The sequence below is a fragment of the Mirounga angustirostris genome, unplaced genomic scaffold, assembly GCF_029215605.1.
Source record: "Mirounga angustirostris isolate CCGP_5_RB_7025 unplaced genomic scaffold, mMirAng1.0.hap1 SCAF_2, whole genome shotgun sequence".
NCBI lineage: Eukaryota > Metazoa > Chordata > Mammalia > Carnivora > Phocidae > Mirounga > Mirounga angustirostris.
This window is the reverse complement of record NW_026991710.1, coordinates 134,145,777-134,167,840: the sequence shown is the minus strand read 5'-3', so window position 1 is coordinate 134,167,840 and position 22,064 is coordinate 134,145,777. Positions and strand designations below refer to the sequence as shown.

General features: G+C 39.2%; 1 protein-coding gene across 1 annotated transcript in view; it reads left to right on the top strand.

Annotated features, from left to right (window-relative positions):
• SPMIP2 (sperm microtubule inner protein 2) overlaps window positions 1-21,853 on the top strand; it is a 44,425-nt gene extending 22,572 nt beyond the window's left edge. Inside the window, exon 4 of the mRNA XM_064584034.1 lies at window positions 21,607-21,853. Coding sequence (XP_064440104.1) covers window positions 21,607-21,853 — 247 coding nt within the window. The remainder of the gene's footprint in view (window positions 1-21,606) is intronic.
• Window positions 21,854-22,064: the final 211 nt, after the last annotated feature.

Here is a 22,064-nt window from a genome sequence, read left to right as displayed (position 1 = left end):
TAGAGAATATTACCTAGCAAGACAAAGGAGGTATACATCAAGAAAAGAAAAAAGAATACAAAGCAAGAAACGTATTTCCTTTGACAAGCAAAGGGAATTCCCAAGATGGTGTTAAAGGAAAGTACCAGAAATATGGCCATTCAGGGCCTAGGGAACTATCAAATCAGATAGGAATGGGACAAATGGGGGCTTTGGAGAACACGTTTATAATGTACAAATACTGGGTTAAGTTCCAAAAGAACCAAATGAGCTAAAAAGTGGTTACTTCTGGAGAAGAGAACATTGGGACAGGGAGCAAGGAGAGAAAGGAAGTATTTTTTTACTATGAGCTTTTTAGGACTATTTATATGTATTATGTACATGTATCTAAATTATTTCATTAAAATTGAAAAAAACACTAGCACTACATTATGTACAATGTACAAGCATTTTATTTTGATAAAAGTAACAATTAGAATAGTCAACTAGAATTATAGGAGTTTGGACTCTTAAATTGAAAAAATTTCTGTCTAAAACTAGGACTTTATTTATTTTTTTAATTTTCTTTTTAAAGATTTTATTTATTTATTAGACAGAGAGAGACACAGCGAGAGAGGGAACACAAGCAGGGGGAGTGGGAGAGGGAGAAGCAGGCTCCCCACCGAGCAGGGAGCCCAATGCGGGGCTCGATCCCAGGACCCTGGGATCATGACCTGAGCCGAAGGCAGACGCTTAACGGCTGAGCCACTCAGGTGCCCCTAAAACTAGGACTTTAAGTATGAAAGAAATATTCACTGACCTGAATAAACAGGGCTTTCTGTTTATTCAGACAGGTATAAGGTGTGCCTCTATTTGGCATTAGTGATGGGGTGTGTAGAAAATTGCTTGTTTTATTCCATAATGAAATACTGCCAAAACCAGTTGTTAAACTAGCACAGACTTAATGACAGCCACTATTTTAAAAAATATATTGGTACATAAATGTGTGCTTTTTTTTTGGAGTTGTTTTTCTCAAAATAGCCATAAATCTTGACAGTTTTCTATTTTTAAAGCTGTCTGTGCCTGACCCATTGGAGGGATTTCCTTGAACGTTAAGTAGCAAAGTTCTGCAATTTTTGAGATCATCAGCACCTGCTTCTACGTTGGCCCTTTTGGTCCATTACCTAAAACTTATCTTTGCACTTCCTTCCACCAAGCCTCCCCAACGCCAGCCTCATCTTCAGCTGGGTGGGGAGGGAGGAGGGCTCCTGTTGAAGCTGCAGGTGTTGTCAGGTCAACACAGAACTCCTATGATCATCACTGCATCAATGCCACAAGAGTAGTTGGTAGCCGTCTATCCATTCGATAAATATCCAAGTCCAACCATGTGCCAGGCACAGTGCAAGGCCTGGGGATTCAGATGTGAACCAAACAGACATAATTCCTGCTGTCCTTGCATCCATCCTAACAGCAAGGGAGGACAGAAACAGCCGAAGATATGATTGACAATTTAATTGTGGGAGGTGCCATAAGGGAGAAATGCAGGATGCGTGTAAATGTTTCTTACGGAATGAATGAATATTCCTCATCAAGGTTGGAGCACTTGAGCAACAGGGTAAGATGCAACTGTTTTTTGAAAATCTACTGTTTTTGAAAGAAAAGCTAGCCAAAGAAGAGACGGTGCTGTTATTCTCAAGAAGAAACTTATTAGGCTATCACTTGATCCTCAGGTGGGGAAAAATTTAGTTCATTTAGGAATGTGGCTCTTTACCACGCATTACTCTCTGTATAATTTATGAAAGATACAGATGATCTGATGAGCACTGGGTGTTATATGCAACTAATGAATCATTGAACACTACATCAAAAACTGAGGTACTATATGTTGGCTAATTGAACTGAATAAAAAATAATAAAATAAAATAAAATAAAGATACAGGTGTCTGAGAAGTGTAAGAAAGAGGCATTGTCAATTCCCTGACCTATCATCTATAATTTCTCAGCATATCAGATATCAGAACTGTAGCCCTTAGTGTCGCTGTTCAAGAGACCAGGGTTACCGAGAGAGCAGCTGCTGGGCCTAACAAAATGCTTTACGGCAATGAAATTCAGGCATGGATTGCAAACTAATAGTAAACAGATGAGCTAAAATTTTAGGCCCAGGCAAACAGAGTTTATGTACTGAAAAGAGTACAGAAAAACAAGGATGAGGTATGTTACAAGGGCTCAGATTGTTTTATTTCACTATTACCTATTCAATTTTGTGAAGTCACAAACATGCCCTGATCATGGTAATTTTAAACATTCTTACATCACCAACATTTATATAAATGGTGTAGAGAAGATAAATAGTATTACTTAGCTAATATCTATACTACCAGACAAAGCAACAGAATAATCATCACTCCAGTCCATTTAATATGCATTACTTATTATCATTTCTGCTTTTCATTTTTTTATTATCTTTTTTTTTAAGTAGACTCCACCCCCAGCATGGAGCCCAACATGGGCCTTGAACTCACAACCCTGAGAATTAAGACCTGAGCTGAGATCAAGAGTCTGATGCTTAACCAACAGAGCCACCCAGGTGCCCCCATTACTTCTTTTACTTTTCATTTTAAGCCCACTCACAACTTCAGGTTCCTAGACCTGGAAGAGCAAGACTCTGAAATTGGACAGAGTTGGGCTTAATTCCCTTACCTTATGAAATGTAGATGCTCTCTGAGCTTCAGTTTCAAGGGAAAAGAGGGAGTGATAATATCTATCTCATAGGGTTGTCTTGAGAATGAAGTCAACGGAAGTCAAGCACCCAGCATGGATCTGACATGTAAAAGATTAGCTCTCTTCCCCATTTTAAGAAAGTCTCAAAATGACCACTGAATTAGCCACTTTCTTAAGGCTTTCTATTCATTTTTGCAAACTATCACCTCAAAAGTGATGAATTCTAATTTTATTCTCTTCTATAAAATTTTCTCTAAGAGCACTAGACTGTTTTGAGATACATTATTTGCTTTCTGCTTTAAAAAAAAAATGATCATTAAAAATTTTTTTTTTACCATCTTCCTGGTAAGGAGTCAAACTATTTCAAAGAATTTGAGTTTGGAAAAACTCCAGCTGTTAGTAGTGGTGAATTTATTATCTGTGACATATCATTTCTTATCGATGTCATCATGAGGCCTGCGACTGGTATGTTTCCCCAGACATTCATTGAACACAGTGATAAGAAAGAGAGCTGCATTGCTCAGATGGGATATTTAAAAGACTGGGAAAAACAAACAAATAAACAACAAAACAAACAAATAAAAAACCCCACAAGAGTCCCTGTAGTGGGGATGTTTTGAAATTATTAATAATCAGAAGGAAAGCTCTAGTTCAGCATAAATTTTATTCCAAATTAAATAGTCTCTTTGATATTCAAAGAGGAAAGAACCTTTTCTGACTACTTTGGTTTATAGCTTTTACTTGGACCACTCATTTATTGAGTCAGTTAATCAATAAATATGTTTGGGGTGCTGTCCTTTCCATCAAACAGCTCATAGTGTAGTGGGGAAAAGAGACATACAGATAATTCTGAAATATGGCCAGAGCAATGCTATAGCCACACAGGATTATTATGCAAATAACCCAGCACAGTGGTGAGGAGAGGAGTTATGGGAGGCTGTCTGGGGGGGAGTCTGAAAAGGTGAGGTTAGGTAATAGGGGATGAGTGGGGACGCGGGGAAGGAGTGTTTTAAGAAGAGCAGATACCAGTAATAGAAGTTCAGAAGTGATAAATAACATCAATGGATGCATAAATATTTCAGTGCTACTGGATCCCAAAGTGTTATGAATGGTGCAGGGACAGGTGAAGCCAGAATTGAGTCAGGAGTTAGATGAGTTCACTTTCTTTTTTTAAGTTGTTGTTTAAATTCCAGTTAGTTAAGATGCACTGTAATTTTAGTTTCAAGAGTTCACTCTTGAGTTCTGACTTTTAGAGGATGGAGAACCCCAAGAAGGAATTTAAATTTTATCCACCTCTCCTTTTTACATAGTACCCAAAGTGATAAGGTCATGTTTAGATTTTGGATAGGGGATAGATATGAGGGGGCATGGAAGACAGGGAAGACCAGGGAGAGGGAGAGGAGGGAAAAAAAATCTAGAATTAAAAAGGACAAAAGTTGGCAGGACTTAGGTATCAGATGTAGGAGATGAAAGTAATAATGGAGGTAATGACAACTCCCAATTTCTAGTTTGAGTGAATGATTTGATAATGGACCAACTCAGACTGAGCATAGAAGGAGCATCTCCATTAAAGGGAAGAAGGTGATGAGACGATGAGTTCAGGTGAATTTGAAGTACCTGTGGGACATCCAGTAAGATGCAGATAGATAAATATGTGAAACTACATGAAAGAGCTGTGCTGAGGAGCTTTCTCTGTCACCATAATTATGCTGTATCTGAAAAAACATAAGTGGATGAGAATAGGGAGGACCAGAGAAATAAAGACAGAATTGTAGGGAATTGAAACTCTTGTTGTTTGAAAAAAAAGAAGAAGAGCCATGAAAGAAGACATAGAAGGGGCACCTGGGTGGCTCAGTCAGTTAAGCATCTGCCTTTGGCTCAGGTCATGATCCCAGGGTCCTAGAATTGAGCTCAGCATTGGGCACCCTGCTCAGCTGGGAGCCTGCTTCTCCCTCTCCTCCCTGCTTGTGCTCTCTGTCACTATCTGTCTCTCTCTATCTCTCAAATAAATAAATAAAATCTTAAAAAAAAAAAAAAAGACATAGAAGAAAGGAGGAGAACCAGGAGAATCAGAAGTCCAAAGTAAAATAAGATGTGAATTGAAAAATGCCCACTGAAGAAAGTAGACAGAAAGTCATCAGAAACCATAGTGAGACTAGAACAAATAGAACAATTTGGGAGAAGTGGAAGGAAGAGAGGGATGGAAGCTCTAGTAGAATGAGTTGTGGTATGAATGGGAGATGAAGTGGAGTCAACAAGTCAAAGGCATGGTTTTGAAAAATTTGGTTAAGAAAGGAAGAAAATGTAAGTAGTAACTAGAGGAGATGAGGGACCAAGTGTAGGCTTTTTCAGGATGGGAGAAATGTTATCCTAGAGAAGTCTTCACTGCTGTGGAGCGATGTTCTGGGTAAGTGGTGATGCAACTACGGGTTCAATGGCCCAGGTCAATGTGGAGACCCCAGATGAGAAAAACCCTCATTTCCAGAGACTGAAAGGAAGGAGATAGGGTTTCCTTGGCTATGTAGGTGGAGATGTTCTTGTACCTGTAAGTGTGGAGTAGGCATTGTGATGGTAGTTGAAGGATTATAGACCTAATGGCCTCAGTGTTCTCGATGGACTCTTTTTTTGTGTGTAGATTTTTTATAGTGGTAAAATATACATAACATAAAACAGTATTTTAATCATTCTTACGTGTACAATTCAGTGGTCCATGAAGTGTTATGCAAGGCTCTGTCCTCTAGAGGACCAATGAAAATAGTGGGAATGAGATGCGAGCAGGAGTCTTGAGGAAACAAGGAAGGTCTAGGGTAGCTGTTGATGATGTGCACTAAGAAGAAGTAAAAAGCTTGCTACTCTGTAGAGTACTGAAGGCTCACCTGAGGTTGGAGACTACATGTCTATATCAGCAAGGATATCCAATGTCCCATGGAAGAGTTATCCACCTTGACATAGAGCCCAAGAAAAACTGGAGTTGAAGCAACTGGATCCCCTTTTAGAAAAAGTAAAATTACATCTATACCTCACAGCATACAATAAGATAATTTCCAGATGGACTAAACAATTAACTATTTTAAAAGTGAAATAATATAGAATGAAATATACAGGAACATTCATATGTTTACACAGTCTGAGGGTATAGATATCAGGCTGTAGCATTAAGCCACAGTTGAGAATTTATGAGTATGCTATTCATCACTTTATCTTTAAATGTTGCCTCATACTTATAATATGATCCTCAAGAGCATCTTGTGTTTATACGCAAGAATTCTAATTCAATTTTCAATAGCATCACCCCTATTCATTATTCCATCCAAACTATGGGCAAGTGTAATACCAAGGAGATAAGATAATTCCTGCCCTCAAAAAAAAAATCATATGGGGGGAAGAGACACATCAACAGATAATTATACTAGAGTATATTAGGATGCAGTGATAGAAATATTGAGTCAATCAATATTTACTGATTACCTATTTCTGCTGTGGTCCGGTGCTGTGTTTAGATACTTAACAAAGTGTAACAATGAAGTGCAATGCGTTTTACAATAGGGAGTATTTTAGAAGGTAGCAGAAAAACATGTATCGGGGAAACAAAACCTCGCAGGGGGATCAGGAATGCTCCATAAAGTCCCCTGAGCTTGAAGCATGAGTAAGAGTTAGCTTCCAGAACTGCTGTAGTGGGATTGCTATCACTTTAGAGATGGAACTTCGTGTGTTCAGATACATTACCTTGGAGCACATTGCCACATGTTTGACAAAAACTTTTCATTTCTGGCTTTTCTATAGCAATGCATAAAGACGGTAGGATTTTACAGAATGCTGCAGCGTGTTTTCTGTCTAGCAGCCTAAAGGCTAACTCATTAAAATTCAAAGATGAATTACATGGTGGGTGGCAGAACAAATGTTTTCTTCACTGAGCCGAGCTAAGGCCTTCAAGACAGTTTCTCCCAGAATCTAATTCACTCTCTGCAGCTGTTCAGTAGGACATGATTCAGGCTTCACCTCCTCCTGCAAATCTACCACCCAACCCTTTTTGTTGGAGGTTACATGCGTATGGTAACAAGACTAGGAAAACAATACTTGGTTTGACTTTGGAACCATGTGCATATCTTACAGGTAAATACGTATCTTACCTTATATCTTACCTTTCATTTATAAAATAAATTAAATATAAAATTTAAAAAAAAACTAGATGTATACCCAGTTAACCTACAGAGAGGAAATATTCCAAGGGACTTTAAAGCACAGTCATTTGAGTACAAATCTCTGGTGGGGTATACTCCAAGAACAAAAAGAACTGCAAAAAGCTTGGTGGAAGTGTTAGTGGTGTTACTCTGGCTCTGTTGTGGGTGTACTGTGGGATAAAGCAAATGAGCAAGAATATGATGTTCTTATTCAAGCATTCCCGGTTTGGTTGAGTACCAGGATTCCTGGAGTAGGAGAAAGGAAATACAGATGTTAAGATAAAAGAGTTGGAAAACAATCCCTGAATGTGATTGGAAGATATATGTGTACATATACGTATGATTGTATGTGTTTACATAAATTTTTTCATCGCTCTATCACTCTGAAGGCCTAGACATAGGAACCAACTCAGTAGCTATGAGCTCCTCTACTACTCAGATTCTACTTTTTATCTATCATCTATCTATCTATCTATCTATCTATCTATCTATCTATCTATCTATCTTTAAGTAAGCTTTATATCCAACGTGGGGCTTGAACTCACGATGCTAAGATCAAGAGTTGCATGCTCTACCGACTGAGCCAGACAGGTACCCTCAGATTCTACTCTTCAAATAACTTTTCCACCAAAAGAAATTGGGGCTTTTGGAAAAATGATTGATTCTGGATCTGGTAAAAGAAATGGGAAACACAACTATAGTACATCATGCCACACCAGATGAAGCTATCCAAAACTGCTACAGTCCTGTCAAAGGGACCTAGGAGCCAAACTTGAAGAGAATCCCATCAGCCAAAAATAGGACAACTGGAAGAAAAGGGTAATAACCACAATGGAGTAATACATATCATACATACATACACATATACATGAACATTTATGAACTCATAATGGCTACTTTAAAAGCCACAACAAACTGGCCACATTGGAGGATTCCAATAAATCAACTTATTATTTTAAAAATGGGTAAATACAAGGAAAGAATCAAATATTAATCCTGCCTTTCTAATATTAACTGTACCACTGCAAACCAAACAGAAGATGAGATGACTTTTTAAAAATCATTGTAATCTAGCTAATAAAGAAAGAACAACAGAATTAGGGCATCACCTCTTTGCAAACACTATTAAATTAATGAATCTAGGGACTCATCATCAATAGCTACTGAAACCTCAAAAGAGAAATGATCAGCTATTACGTACTTCTTGTTGGAAGAGCATACCACCACCCAGAAAGTTATTATGGGCTGAACAGTGCACCCCCCTCAAATTTATGTGTTGAAGCCCTAGTACCTAGTCCCCTAGTCCTCTGTACTGTGTTTGTGACTATATTTGGAGGTAAGGTCTTCAAAGCGGTAATTAAATTAAAACAAGGTCATTAGGTTAGACCCTAATTCAATATGACTGATGTTGTTATAAGAGGAGATTTGAAAACACACACACACACACACAAGGATAATCACGTGAAGACACAGGCAGATGATGGACCATCTACAAGCCAAGGAGAGAGGCCTCGGAAGAAACCAACTCTGCTAACACTTTGATCTTGGACTTCTAACCACCAGAATAGTGAGAAAATATATTTCTATTGTTTTAGCCACCCAGGCTGCAGTATTTTGTTATGGAAACCTTAGCAAACTAATACAGCAGTCTTGCCCCAAAACCCAACCTCACTTAGATCAAGCCTCTAAATCCAACTAACAATGTATAGGAAATAAGATGGTAGCAGGAAATGTTAAATGACATCATGGAGATGTCAGAAAAATGTATTGTGGGAAGTTTTATAGGACAAGTAGCCCCAGTCTCTTCGACAAATAAATAGCGAGAAAGAGAAGGAGAGAGAAGAGGAAGCTGAGGGGAGGGAAGAAGGAGGAGGAGGGGCAAAGAGATGAAACAGAACCTATGAATGAAAAGAAAGATTTATCAACCGATTGCAAGGTGTGAAGCTTATTTGGATTCTGTTTCTAACAAACTATCAAACATATATCGTTTATGAGGCAAATAAATTTTGAATGCTGAATATATGGTGAAATTGTTAAATTTTTTGGAGAAATAATGCATTGTGATTATACTAAAGAAAAAGAGTTTTTAAATTTTTGAGAGTCATACCTGTAAGATATGATGTCTTGGTGGGGGAAGATTAGTAAGTAGGATAGAAATAAAATAAGATTGGCTATCAATTGAAAGTGTTTGAAGTTGGGTGATGGGTACCCAGGGATCTTTAAATTATTTTGTCTACTTTTGTGTATAATATTCAAATCTCCAAAGTAACTAAAAAGAATTTGTATCAACTTTATCCTTAGTTAATGGAGGTCAAGTTTCACCATCTGGATAGATAAGACTTGTCCAAAATGAAGTTGAGTCAATACTGTTAGTCTCCCAACTAACCTTCACCTGGATTGCTGCCATGCAGCTGAAATAAATGTTGCTCTCCTTTCTTCCCCTTGTCCTTCTCTGATCCTCCCACAAATAAGTTAAGTGATGCCCAGGAAGCACCAGCATGAAGAGAAGCCTTGGACTTGGTATTTCAGAAGTCCTTAGCTGCTGAAATTGGCAGAACTTCCTGAATGTCTTATATAAAATCTCCCATATCTCTAGCAACACTAGGAATTATATTTAACATTCCTAATAGGTGACCCTCATCAATCCAATATGCTGCATTTCTGGTAAGATTCTGGACAGCTGCCTCCGAGGCCATGTGCATGAGAAATAGTCACTTCATATAAATCATTTGAAGATACGGAATGAGAGTCAATAAACACCTCTGTGTATTTCTACATTGTGGACACCCTCTTGGCAACAGGAACCTTTTGGAGGACGTTTTTCCGCACAGGAAGACAACATGTTTGATTTCGATTGCATAACCCGTGGAACGGGAAGCCGAGCTGGCACCCATAAGGGCAACCAGCAACGTGCTGGTGACATCACTGTGGCAAGGACAACATTTTTCACATTCTGGAGCTCAGAGAAGACAATCTGGCAAAGTCATGAAAAAGTGTTCATTTAGGGTAATGCAAAATCTTTCTTGTTTCAATTAATTCTTTACTGCAACATAGCGGTAGAATATTTAACAAGCCTTTTGAATAAAGTGGTTGTGTTTCCTATGAAATAAAACAATAAATCGAACCAAAACAATCGCAATCTGAGGTCTGAAGCATATGGTGTGTGTAATTTTACAGAACTGCACAAGGCTTTGATGCTCTCCTAGAAGAAAGTCTGAGAGTGGGCTTTTTCTACTTAAAAGAAAAATACTCTTACAGCTAGCGATCGCTTTCGGTCTTTTAAAAATAGCTGTTAAGCAATATTCTTATGTTTGAAATACACTGGTGGAAGACTTCTCTTGTGTTTTCCAAAATACTCCTTTGAGAAGCAACTTCATTTTTATCCTTGAGACAGTATATGCTTCATACTAATGTGAATTACACACATTTTATTTATAAATTTAAATAATCCTACCTACTTTCGCAAAACAGTTTGTGCCCATAGATATGCTGACCCATTTAATAAGTTTGGTTTTGAATTGTTAATGACATAAAACTGATCATAGGCATTTTTGCTATTTTGGAAAGAAGGGAACTATCAAACAAGAATAAAAGATGCAAACAAATATAAAAATTTATCTTCTACATTTCATCATGAATGATTAACTTCATCATGAAGTTAATTGTAATCAAATAACCTCTTAGTAACCATTTCACTCACTCATAGGTACAGCAGTAAATAAGCAATTATTTATTCATATAATGTCCTTTTGTCATGTGTCCATTTTACACAGATTGTCAGCTTTCTGTATGGCCTCCCAGAGGACCTACTACATTGCCAAATACATACTAGGTATTTGGTCAATAAACTCTAGCTAAGACTCTAGTTGTCTAAAGACAGGATCAGCAGATAGATAGCTCTGGATCTTCGATGCTATACATTACCTCAAATTGTCCTCATCATTCAGTTGAATATTACTCTGGGCATTTATCTTAAATAGTTTAAATTACAACTTAGAGGTAGCACCTCAGTTTTCCTAGTATCCTGAAGACAGAACACATTAAACAAGTAAACATGACATATGCCTTCCAGATAAATCTCTATAAGCTCCTTTGGATATGAATTACTAAAAATTAGCTTCTTTCATAAGCCTCTTTTTCTTTCCACTCAGTAAGAATCTCTTGGGCAACAACTAACCTAGGATAAATTCTATTAGCATTAAGTTTTTCTCTATTAATAATTGCCAAATATAATTGCACTCTCATTTTGTTTGTTCAAATATGAAATACCCAGAAAATGTCATGTTTTTAATCAGCTCTATGACAGCTGTTGATCTAGGATCAAATATGTGTTAACCCGGAGGATTAAGATTAGGTCTTTTGGAAACAAGACACATCATCGCGCATGATTCTATAGGGCCAGGAAGAGAAGGAAGATCAATGTGTAAGAAATAAGGTTGGGCTCAACTAAATGAGGATATGGCTAAATCTAACCTGTGGCACCCCAATTTCCTCAGTCCCTCCTTCGTGGTACTGCGTCTTCTAGATACATTCTAGAAGAGCCAGGTAAAATGCTTTATAGTGCTTCTCCCCGACCGTGTGCACTGAAAACCTGGTCTCTGGCTGTGGAATAAAAGGAAACAGCAAAGGAGGGTCGAAGGGAGTATTTTCTCGGGCAGCTGGTGTCTCTGAAATCACACGACATATGTGGCTGCCTATGTCAGCAGGAACACCCACTCCATCTATGTAGAAGGCCAATTCAGAAAAGGAAAAATACAATTAAAAACATCTTTAAAGCCCTAATGGCAATTCCTTGGCAGATTCTGACTTTAGGTGTAGACGACACCATAAATTCAGAAAGATCTTTCAAAAACAGAGGTCTTATTTTCTTGCAAATGTTCCAAAGAGAAAATAACAGGGAGAGAAGGCCTGTTCTCCCAGAAAGCAGAGATCCTGCCAAATTGTTTCTAAATGTGTTTCTCAAAAATTTCCATGTGCCATCAACGGCTTTTGAGTACTTCTGGAAATGGAAAGAGCAGAAATCAATGACCCTGCGAGAAAGCAAGCATTTAAGGTAATTAGCGTGCTGAGAAAATAGGTCGTCGTGCTTTTCAGTCACCATATATGCTGACCAGACACAGCACCAGTCAGTCTCCTCACAGGCTAGAGAGGCACTATTCCAGCCCTTTGTGACACTGCACAGAAAATACTGAGGACCTCAAGGGAAGTTTCCACATATTTCTCTATTTGAAACTCAAGCGAATAACTGTTTTCTGGGCCTATATTAGGCGACCAGACTGACTCACTGGAACCTAAACAGTTAGTAATTTGTTTCCTTAACTGTGGAATCCAGAAGACCGTAATTTTACCACTTACTAGCACTATTTTTAGCCAACCAGTGGGAATCCAAAAGATGTCCAAATAGTGGAAAAAGCTTCGCTCCTGGTCAAGACTGATGCTGGGTGGTCAATCTCCAGAATAACCAGCTACTTTGATCCGTTTAAGTAAATATATTAATTCAGGCTGGTTATTTTGCCAACATACTGAGAATTCATTGACTTGTTTGGTCATGAATCAAAGTGGCTGCCCCAGAGTCTCCTACCGGTCCAGCTCTAGTCACAAAAAGGCGGGAACCCCGAAGACCAAGTGGAGCCTCAGCCCTAGCAAAGCCCTGTCCTCAGCTCTCCAGAGTATTTTCTCTGGCAGAAGTATCTAAATGGGAGTTGTTTGTCCCATCCGTTTTAGACAGTTACATAAGCGAGGCCAAGCCAGTCACGTCCTAACTTAGCACTGAAGTCTGTTTTATTTTCTCAGCCCATTTCTCTGCTGCCCAGGCTGCGAGGACAATTTTGGTCATTTTCCAAATAACCAACAATTTTTAAGGAAAACTCAGACATGTTTTATTATAAAAATAATACACGCTCACGGTTTAAAACATTCAAACAGCAACAGGGAGAGTATGAATTTAAGATCAATTCCCCCTCACGCCAAACCCTCTATCATGTGCCGTCACAGATCCTCTCGCTGGAGATGGCAACAAAGCATTTTTTTATATATATATATATCTTTATAGAAGCAAGCAAAATTGACTGAAACATGTTCTGTGTTGGGAACTCTGCTAGACATTGAAAATACACAAAAAGTCAGAAACAGTTCCTTCCCTTCCTTACAGATTTACTGATAGTCACCATGATGATTCCAAGTATAATAGGTATGAACAACGTAGTAGTAGTCATATGGGGAACAAAGGAGGGCATGACTGTGGCCCACTGTGGAAGGTCAGGCAGCTATTCAGGAATGCTTTGTAGGAGAGGTCACACGAGCTGCATTATGAAGGCTGCGTGGGAAATGAAAAGGAGGGCATACAAGTGGAGTGAGGAAAGGAAATCCATAAGGAATCGCATAAGCAAAGGCATGGAGGAGTGAACCCTCATGATGTGCTGAGGAAACGACTGGAAGTCTGGTGTAGCTAAAACAGGGTACTGGTTTAGGAGTGTGGTGGGAGGCAAGACTGGAATTGCAGCACAGGGACCAGATTGTGTAGTGTTTCAAATTCCATACTAAAGATTTTGTGCTTAATTCTGCAGGCAACAAACTGTTGTTTTTATGTTTTTAAGTAAGGAAGTGATATAATCAAATCTGTGTGTTAGAAAGGATACCTGGCACATAAGGGGTGTGGAAAACTGTTTGCTGAATGAATAGAGCAGAGAAAGGGGAGCCGGAAGGAAGGAAGACAAGTTAAGTGATATTGTCATCATCACAATGAAGGGAGCCGGAATCAATAGAGGTGGGGATGGTGAGATGGTTTAGAGAAAGACTCAGGGACACCTGGCAACCAGTTAAATGTGGAGGAATGAAGGAAATGGAAAAGTCAAAGGCAATTCTGAGGGTCTCTTCTGGGTGGCTGGGTATTTGGTTAAGTCATTGACCAAAACAGGAGTACAGGAAGGAGAGGGTATTTGAGGGAGGATAGGAAATAGGGAGATGGGGAGATAAGCTGAGAAGCAATAAATGGCCAACACTTTATTGAATTTTTACAACGGGCCAGATACTATTTTAAGTGCTTTATAAGTATTAACTCATTTAACTCTCATAAAGGGTAGTATTATAATAGTATCCCCATTTTACAGATGAGATTGCACAAGTTTAGAATCTGACAACTCTGAGTTCAAGTCCCAGCTCTACTGCTTTTTAACTGTTTGATCTTGGATAAATTACTTAATCCATCTAACCTCAGATGTAAAGAGCAGAAAATGATATCTACCATATGGGATTATTATGAAGATTAGAGGTAATACATACCAAGCAACTAGCATAGTGTCTAGAAGCTCATATATCTTAATGAATACTAGAAATTATAACTAACTATGAGATATCCTGGTACTATTATCAGAAAGGAGCTTGGAATTTCTGTTTAAGTTATAAAGGTAAGTAGAAATTTTAAACATCAGTATATTGATGTTGGCTGGGTCACTGGATGTAAATGTCATTTCCTAGTTTTGAGATGGGAAGTAGTATACCAAGAGATGAGATTCAAGGATGGAATTCTGGGAGAATACCAATGATAAAGGAGCAAAAAAGAATAAGAGATTCTTCTAAAAGAAATGTAGATGAAGTAATAAAAGAAGAGGAGAGACATAAAGAGAAGAGCTCTAGAAGCCCAAGAGAAAGGTGGGAAGAGGATAATGTCAACAATTGCAAATGCTTCTGGGAAGTCATACTAGAAAGTCTGAAAAGAGATGATTTGATCTGGCAGATGGAAAGGAGGTTGCTGTTAGCTGAGGTAAGAATCATCACAATGAAGTAATGGCAACACAAAGCAGAATGCAGGGTATGGAGGAGGTGCAAATGAAGAAATGGAAACAGAAGACACAGGCAATTTCTCCTTAAATAGAGAGTCTCCATTACACTTTAAAATGACTTAGTTTAGGCAGCACTTTAGGAATGGTGCAGTAAGGACCTCCAAAAATCTGCTCCTCCAAGAAGAAATAAGAGCAGTGGCAAAAATTGTCAAAATTCCTTTTTTTCAAAGCACTGGAAGTTAATAAACAAATGCTTCCAATAACCCATGAAGTATTTATTTAAGAAAAATCACTGAATCTCAGAAAGAACAATGATCTTTGGGCATTTTAAATTTAAATTGCTCTATTCCCCAGAGACAAACCAAGAAACAGACTCTTAACTATAGAGCACAAACTGATGGTTACCAGAGGGGAAGTGGGTGGGGGGATGGGTGAAATAGGGGATGGGTATTAAAGAGTATACTTATGATGGGCACTGAGTAATGCATACAATCGTTGAATCACTACTTTGTACACCTGAAACTAAGAGAACACTGTATGTTAACTATACTTGAATTAAAATTAAAACCTTAATAAAAAATATAAAAAATAAATTGCTCTATTCCCATCATCCCTTCCCAGCTCCATGGTTGCCTTGAAAAAACCAATAGCCTCACAACCATAGCAGCTGTGAAAACTAGCAGCCTATTAGTCACTGGAGGGGAAACATGGGTTTGAAGCTCCTTGAAAAGACTCATGCTCAGAGAAATGTCGTATTTGATCCATCTTGAAAATCCCGGAAAAGCTCCATCCTTAGATCTTGTCATTATTTGACCTGATTCGGTGTGAACAGCTCTATCTCATGGGCAGACATCAAAAATCATCAGCAGCAACTGTTTAATACCACAGCTGCCTGAGGGGACAACACCAGCTGGGGCAAAGAGAAGCAGATTAAAAATCTTAAAATGAAAAACTGAGAAATGAGATGTCCATAGGGGATTTTTTTTTTTTTTATTTTATTGCCATAGGGGATTTTGAAAGGCTCCAACATATTCCTAGAAATCTAGAAGGCTATGAACGTGTGTAGTGCTGTGCACATGCTCAGGAAAAACCTGAGAAGGTCCTAATCTCTCACCTTTGGCTAATCTTGAAGCTCCATGCAAGCAGGAAATGAAGGCTAAGGGGGAGTTGTAAGCTGCCTGCCAGAGCATTGAAGGTATGCCTCAGCACACACAAAGGCCAGAAGACATATTGATTTGAGACATTTAAAGGAATTTCTATCCAATCATTAGCTGACCACTAAGCTAACCAAGCAGAAAATTCAGAAGGCACACATGACAAAATTTAGACAATTAGCCCGGGAAAGTCATTAAACAACCACCAAAAACAATAAATAGCAACAACAACAAGCCCTAGGGAGGGGAAATAAATCTCATTTCCAGAACTGACACACTATATTATTTGAACTGTTAATTTTTTAACAAAAAATGATGAGACAAACTGTGGTAGTTCAGAGTAGGCTGAGAAAGACTGGAAGAGGGCATCCTGGGCTGGGGTGTTGGATCCCAAATGGGGTGAGGAGAACATGCACAAAGTGGACGGGGGTGGTGGTAGCAGTGAGACATTGGTTATTGACAGGAAGACTGATCAAATAAGTAAATACATAAAGAGAATGGGAATCAGGTTTCCCGCTATAAGAGAAGAGAGTTACAAATATGGAAAGGGAGAAAACTAGCACAAACACCCTAATGAACCCTAGGTAATATTATCTGAGAAGGTTGTGTAACAGTGACACCTCAATGCTAAGAGGAATGCCTAGCACCTGGGTCTTGGTTTCTAAATATCATTTGCCACTAACAAGAACCAGAATTCCTTCACAAAATGGATTATTCCAGGGCTGGGGAAGGGAAAGATGAACCTGGAACATCTTTTAGTGCTAAAAAGTAAGTAAGTGCCCAAAGAATGATGGGGGCAGTCAAAAGGACACAGAAATGAGATCGAAAGAGCTCCCTCTAGCCAAATCTGGGACAATCTGAGCATCAATATGTTATGAATGGATTATAGCCCATTGCACAAAATAGGAAATCCTGAGTTCATACTGATGTTAATTAATTAATTAAACATTTGACATGGAATGAAATTTTTACATAAATTCAAAGTATTTTCTCACAAAATACTAATAATGAAAGGGAAAAGTAATTTTACAAAGGAGAAGCCTAGCAGATACGACCTCCATCAAGTGACCTTAGTGAACCTCGCCAGTAATGGGACAAGTCACACCATCGCCATCCTGTGTTATTCCTACCTGAGGATGCACGGCCTGAATCTAATTAAGAGAAAACATAAGATAAACCCAAATTGAGGGACATCTCCAAAATAACCGGCCTGTGTTCTCCCAAAGTATCAAGGCGTGTGAAAGTCGCAGGAAGATTGGAAAGTGTTCCAGATTTAAGGAGACTAAAAGAGATGAGAAAACTAAATGCAATGTGTAGTTCTTAAATGGATCCTTTTGCAAAACGGACATTATTGGGAAACTGGAATGGGGTCTGACAGACGTGTTAATTTTCTGATTTCCTCTGCTTTTTCCCTGAAGTTTTTATTGGGGAATAATTATTGACATATGTCCCTGCATAAGTTCAAGATGTAGGGCATGATAGTTCAATTTACATATATTGTGAAATGATTACCAAGTAGGTTTAATTAAAATCCATCATCTCATGTGGATACAAAAAAAACCAAATGCCTTTGTAAGGAGAACTCTTAGGATTTACCCTCTTAACAACTTTCCTATACATCACACTGCTGTGTTAGCTATAATCATCATGTTGCACACGACATACTGGTGCTTCTATATCTTGTGCCTGGAAGCTTCTACCTTTTGAGTGCTTTCCTCCAATTTCCTGCGCCCCGCCCCCAACTCCCACCTCTGCTTACCAGTCTGATTTCTTTTTTTTTTCCTATGAGTTTGGTGGGGTTTGTTTTTAAATTTCACATATAAGTGAGTTCAAACATTATTTGTCTTTCTCTGTCTGACTTATTTCACCTAGCGTAATGCTTTCAAGGTCCCTCCGTGTTGTCACAAATGGTAGGATTTCCTTATTTTTTATGGCTGAAGAATATTCCATTGTAATACCACAACTTCTTTATTCCTTCATCCACAAAGGGACATTAAGGTTGTTTCCATGTCTTGGCTACTGCAAATAATGCTGCTGTGAACATGGGAGAGCAGATAACTTCCTGAGTTAGTGTTTTTGTTTCCTTTGGATATACTCCCAGAAGTGGAATTGCTGGACCATATGGTGGTTCTATTTTTAATTTTTTGATGAACTTCCATACTCTTTTCCATAGTGGCTGTCCCAATTCACATTCCCACCAACAGTGCACAAGGGTTCCCTTTTCTCCACATCCTCTCCATTTATTATCCATTGCCTTTTTGATGGTGGCCATTCTAACAGGGCATGAGGTGATATCTCATTGTGGCTTTAATTTACATTTCCCTAATGATTAGTAATGTTGAGCATCTTCCCATGTGCCTGTTGGCCGATTGTCTATCTTTGGGAAAACGTCTATTCGGGTCCTTTGCACATTTTGAAATTGGATTATTATTTGTTGTTGTTTGCTATTGAGTTTATGAATTATATATTTGGGATATTAACACCTTAGCAGATATACGGTCTGCAAATAAATCTTCCCATTCTCTAGGTTGTCTTTTTATTTTGTTGATGGTTTCTTTTGTTGTGTAGAAGTTTTTTGGTTTGGTGTAGTTCCACTTGTTTGTTTTTGCTTTTATTGCTTGTGCTGATTTTCTCCGATTTTGATAGTTATATTGAGGTTATGTAGAATGTTCTTATTTGTATGAATTAATACACTCAAGTATTTGGGGATGATGGGTATCATGTCAATCATGTACTTTCAAATTGTTAAGGAAAAAAAGCTGTCGTTCTGTGCTTCTACTTTTCTATAAGCTTGAAATTATTTCAAAAAGAAAAAAATCTGACTTTTAGGGGCCTACTTAAGAATAGTAAGATTGCTACACTAAGAACATTTGGTTTTGTTATTTATTTTGGGGTGTGTGTGTGTGTGTGTGTGTGTGTGTGTTTGCTGCTGTGTGTTTGTATAACATTGAATCACTGCTGATAGCCTAGCATTCATGCTCCAAACCAATCCGGAGCCAAACCTTCAGCTCCTTAATTTACCTCTTTTGACTTTTGTGGCTCAGTTGTAAATTCAATATAGTGTGTGTAAATCTCCACAGTTGACGTGTCTATTATTTTTATAAGATTTTTAAACTCTTTGCGGGCGCCTGGGTGGCTCAGTCGTTAAGCGTCTGCCTTCGGTTCAGGTCATGGTCCAGGGTCCTGGGATGGAGTCCCGCATCGGGTTCCCTGCTCGGCGGGAAGCCTGCTTCTCCCTCTCCCTCTCCCCCTGCTTGTGTTCCCTCTCTCTCGCAAACTCTCTCTGTCAAATAAATAAATAAAATCTTAAAAAAAAAAAAAAGATTTTTAAACTCTTTGAAATACAACTAATTTTTAGCTTTCCATTGTTCCTGGATGGGGATTCAAGATTCAGGGACGTAGGATATTCTGAAATTAAAATGGAAGATTATAAAAAACTGACTACATACAAGGATTTTCCTTTTCTATTCAGCATAATTACTTCTATAATACATTATTTTTATTAATTTTTTTTCAAGTTTTTACTTAAATTCCAGTTAGTTAACAATATACAGTATAATATTAGCTTCGGTTATAATGCATTATTTTTATAAAAAATGTGGCACATTTGCATGAAATGATTCTCTTACAATCATTAATCAAGCTATTATAAACTATAAACAATACCTGCCCCATACATTTTACTCACTAGCTCTCTTGTCCTTTAAACTTTCTTGAAATTATTCCCAGTTATTAATCTGTGTTTGTAAGTAAAAGCACTCAGACAGACCAGACTGTAGGGATCTGCTCCTCCATACCTGCTGGTGGTGGGAGGGAAAAAGAGGCTGCAGAAGGGGAACCTGGGTGGCTCAGTCGGTTAAGCGTCTGCCTTCAGCTCGGGTCACGATCCCAGGGTGCTGGGATTGAGTTCCGCATAGGGCTCCCTGCTCAGCAGGGAGCCTGCTTCTCCCTCTCCCTCTGCCCCCTGCTCATGTTCTCTCTCTTGATCTCTTGCTCTATCTCTATCTCAAGTAAATAAAAATAATCTTTCAAAAAAAAGAGGCCGCAGAAGCAGGCAAGTGGAGAGGAGTGGGAGGGAAGGAACCTTTTAGAGGAACTCAGCTCTGATCTTCTCCCTCCCTTGCTCATTACTCCACCCATCACAGACAAGCTGAGTGGCCTCCGTGAGTCAGGCCAGGTAATGAGCCCTGGGGATCCTGTGATGAACAAGACACATTCTGGGCTCTTTAAGGAGCGCTGAGTTCGGAGGGAGAGAGACTGCTGCACTCGACATTTAAGCAGGTTCTAATAGTTTCTACAAAAGAAGTCAAACACAGTGTGCTAAAAAAGGAGAAAAAGTGCTGCCTGACTGATGGGGAATAAGGAGTCTTTTCAGAAAAGGTGAGGTTTAAAGCCTCGGGCCACGTTTGTCAGGAGAGGAGGAGGGAGGGAATTACAAACAAAAGGAAAAGTTGCAACAGAAGGCTGAAGGTCTGAAAGCAGGACTTCAGAGCTCACAGAGGGACAGGTGAGCGCACAATGGAGCGCACTGTGGGTATCAGGGAGGAGGGACCAGAAAGGCCCATGTGGGCAGACCATTTAAAAAAAGAAAACAGACGGAAAACAAACAACAAGAGCACACACCCCTGTGTGCTGTGCTAAGGAATTCTGGACTTGATTTTGAAGGCTACGGGGTGTCGGCGGAGGGTGGCTGGAGAACGACACGGTCAGCTCCCGCCCCCCTGCAGGGATCTGTGGTTCTAGGGAGTGGGAGGGAGTGTCCGACCCCCGGCACTGTGAGAATTGCTGGCTCCCTCCCTCCAGCTAGCTCTCTGCTCAAGTGATACCTCCAACTCCACAGCCCACCCCCACAAAAACAGCATGCCTGGCATTTTCTATTCCTTATCGGGCTTTAGTTTTCTTCATGATACTTCCCAAGTACTTGACTTACCTGTTTGTTGTCTGCCTATTATTGCTCTCTCCCCACCACCTGCTAAGGTGCCGGGCATACAGTAAGTGCACATTTCTTCTCGAATGAGCAAAGGGTAATGCAAACCTGTCACTAATCTTGGTCCAAAGAACTTGGGAACCCATAAAGCTCAGATTTTAGGAAGGGAAATTTGCAGTGGCCAAGAGGCTCTGAGCACTCAGGGAGAGGGATGGTGGGGTAAGAAGCTCCAAGAGGTTCTTCAGAACGACATACTTCCAAATGAGATGGCGAATCCTATCAGATGATCCTTTTTGCTTCACCCCCCCGCCCAGGGCTGGCCCTTTATAATGGGAAGGCAGGACTTAGTATTCTAATTTAGGAATATTGAAACCTAAACAAGGATTTCAATGGGGAAAGAGAATGAAGCCTAGATCTTTCCCTTAACATACTGTCCAAAGACAGAGTCTGGAATCATGAAGCTGGTGTTTTTCTGAATTCTCCTAAGATCTCAAAATGGATAGACCATATTCTGCAGAACTCTCAGGTCACATGAGGTCTCGGCTTGAACAGGCCACCTGCAGCATCTTGTATGCATGGCTCTAAAGGACAGGAGGATCAGTTATAATACAGGGGTGAATTCATCAACAAAGTGCCTAGATGAGTATCTATCCTGGGAGGTAGCTTCCTGAGCCTCCACAGCTATACATCCGGTGGAGTAGGCAGAGTCCAGAAACTTCTCAGAACACTGGCTGATGGCTCAGGTCCTTAGCTTTCTTGAGCCACATGGCTAAAAATCACCTCGAATCATAAGAGAAATAGACAAGTCTCAACCATCTGAAAACTAGTGGCCTTGTTTCTAGATCTTTCCAATTTGAGAATCAACCAACTTGTTTCAATTTCAGGCAACCAAAACCTGATATTATGGATATGCAAGGAAAATACAGTCGTGGTTTTATTGCCTGGCATATGGGTAATTATGAGAACACCAATGAGAGAAATTCCAAAGGAGCTGTCCTTGTCAGGCAGAGCACAGCAGCGCTGCCAAGAGCTTCCAGATCACCTAAGCTGCCCAAGCTGCCAAGAAAGGAAGAGGTACGATCATTTGCTTTTCTGAATCATCACAGAAAACAACAAATTATTTTAACGTGAATTAGAGAATGCTGTTTAGTAGTAAGACTACTAATAATCAGTTTTATAGTTCCTTTTAACCTATCGGAACATTTTGGAATTTATATTGGATTTCCACAATAATGTCCATACTGTGGGTAGGTGGGTATTATCCCCACTTGATAGCTGAATAAAACAAGAGGTTGTAGAGGTCAGTCCTTACAACTGCTTATTTATCATATGGGTGAACCTG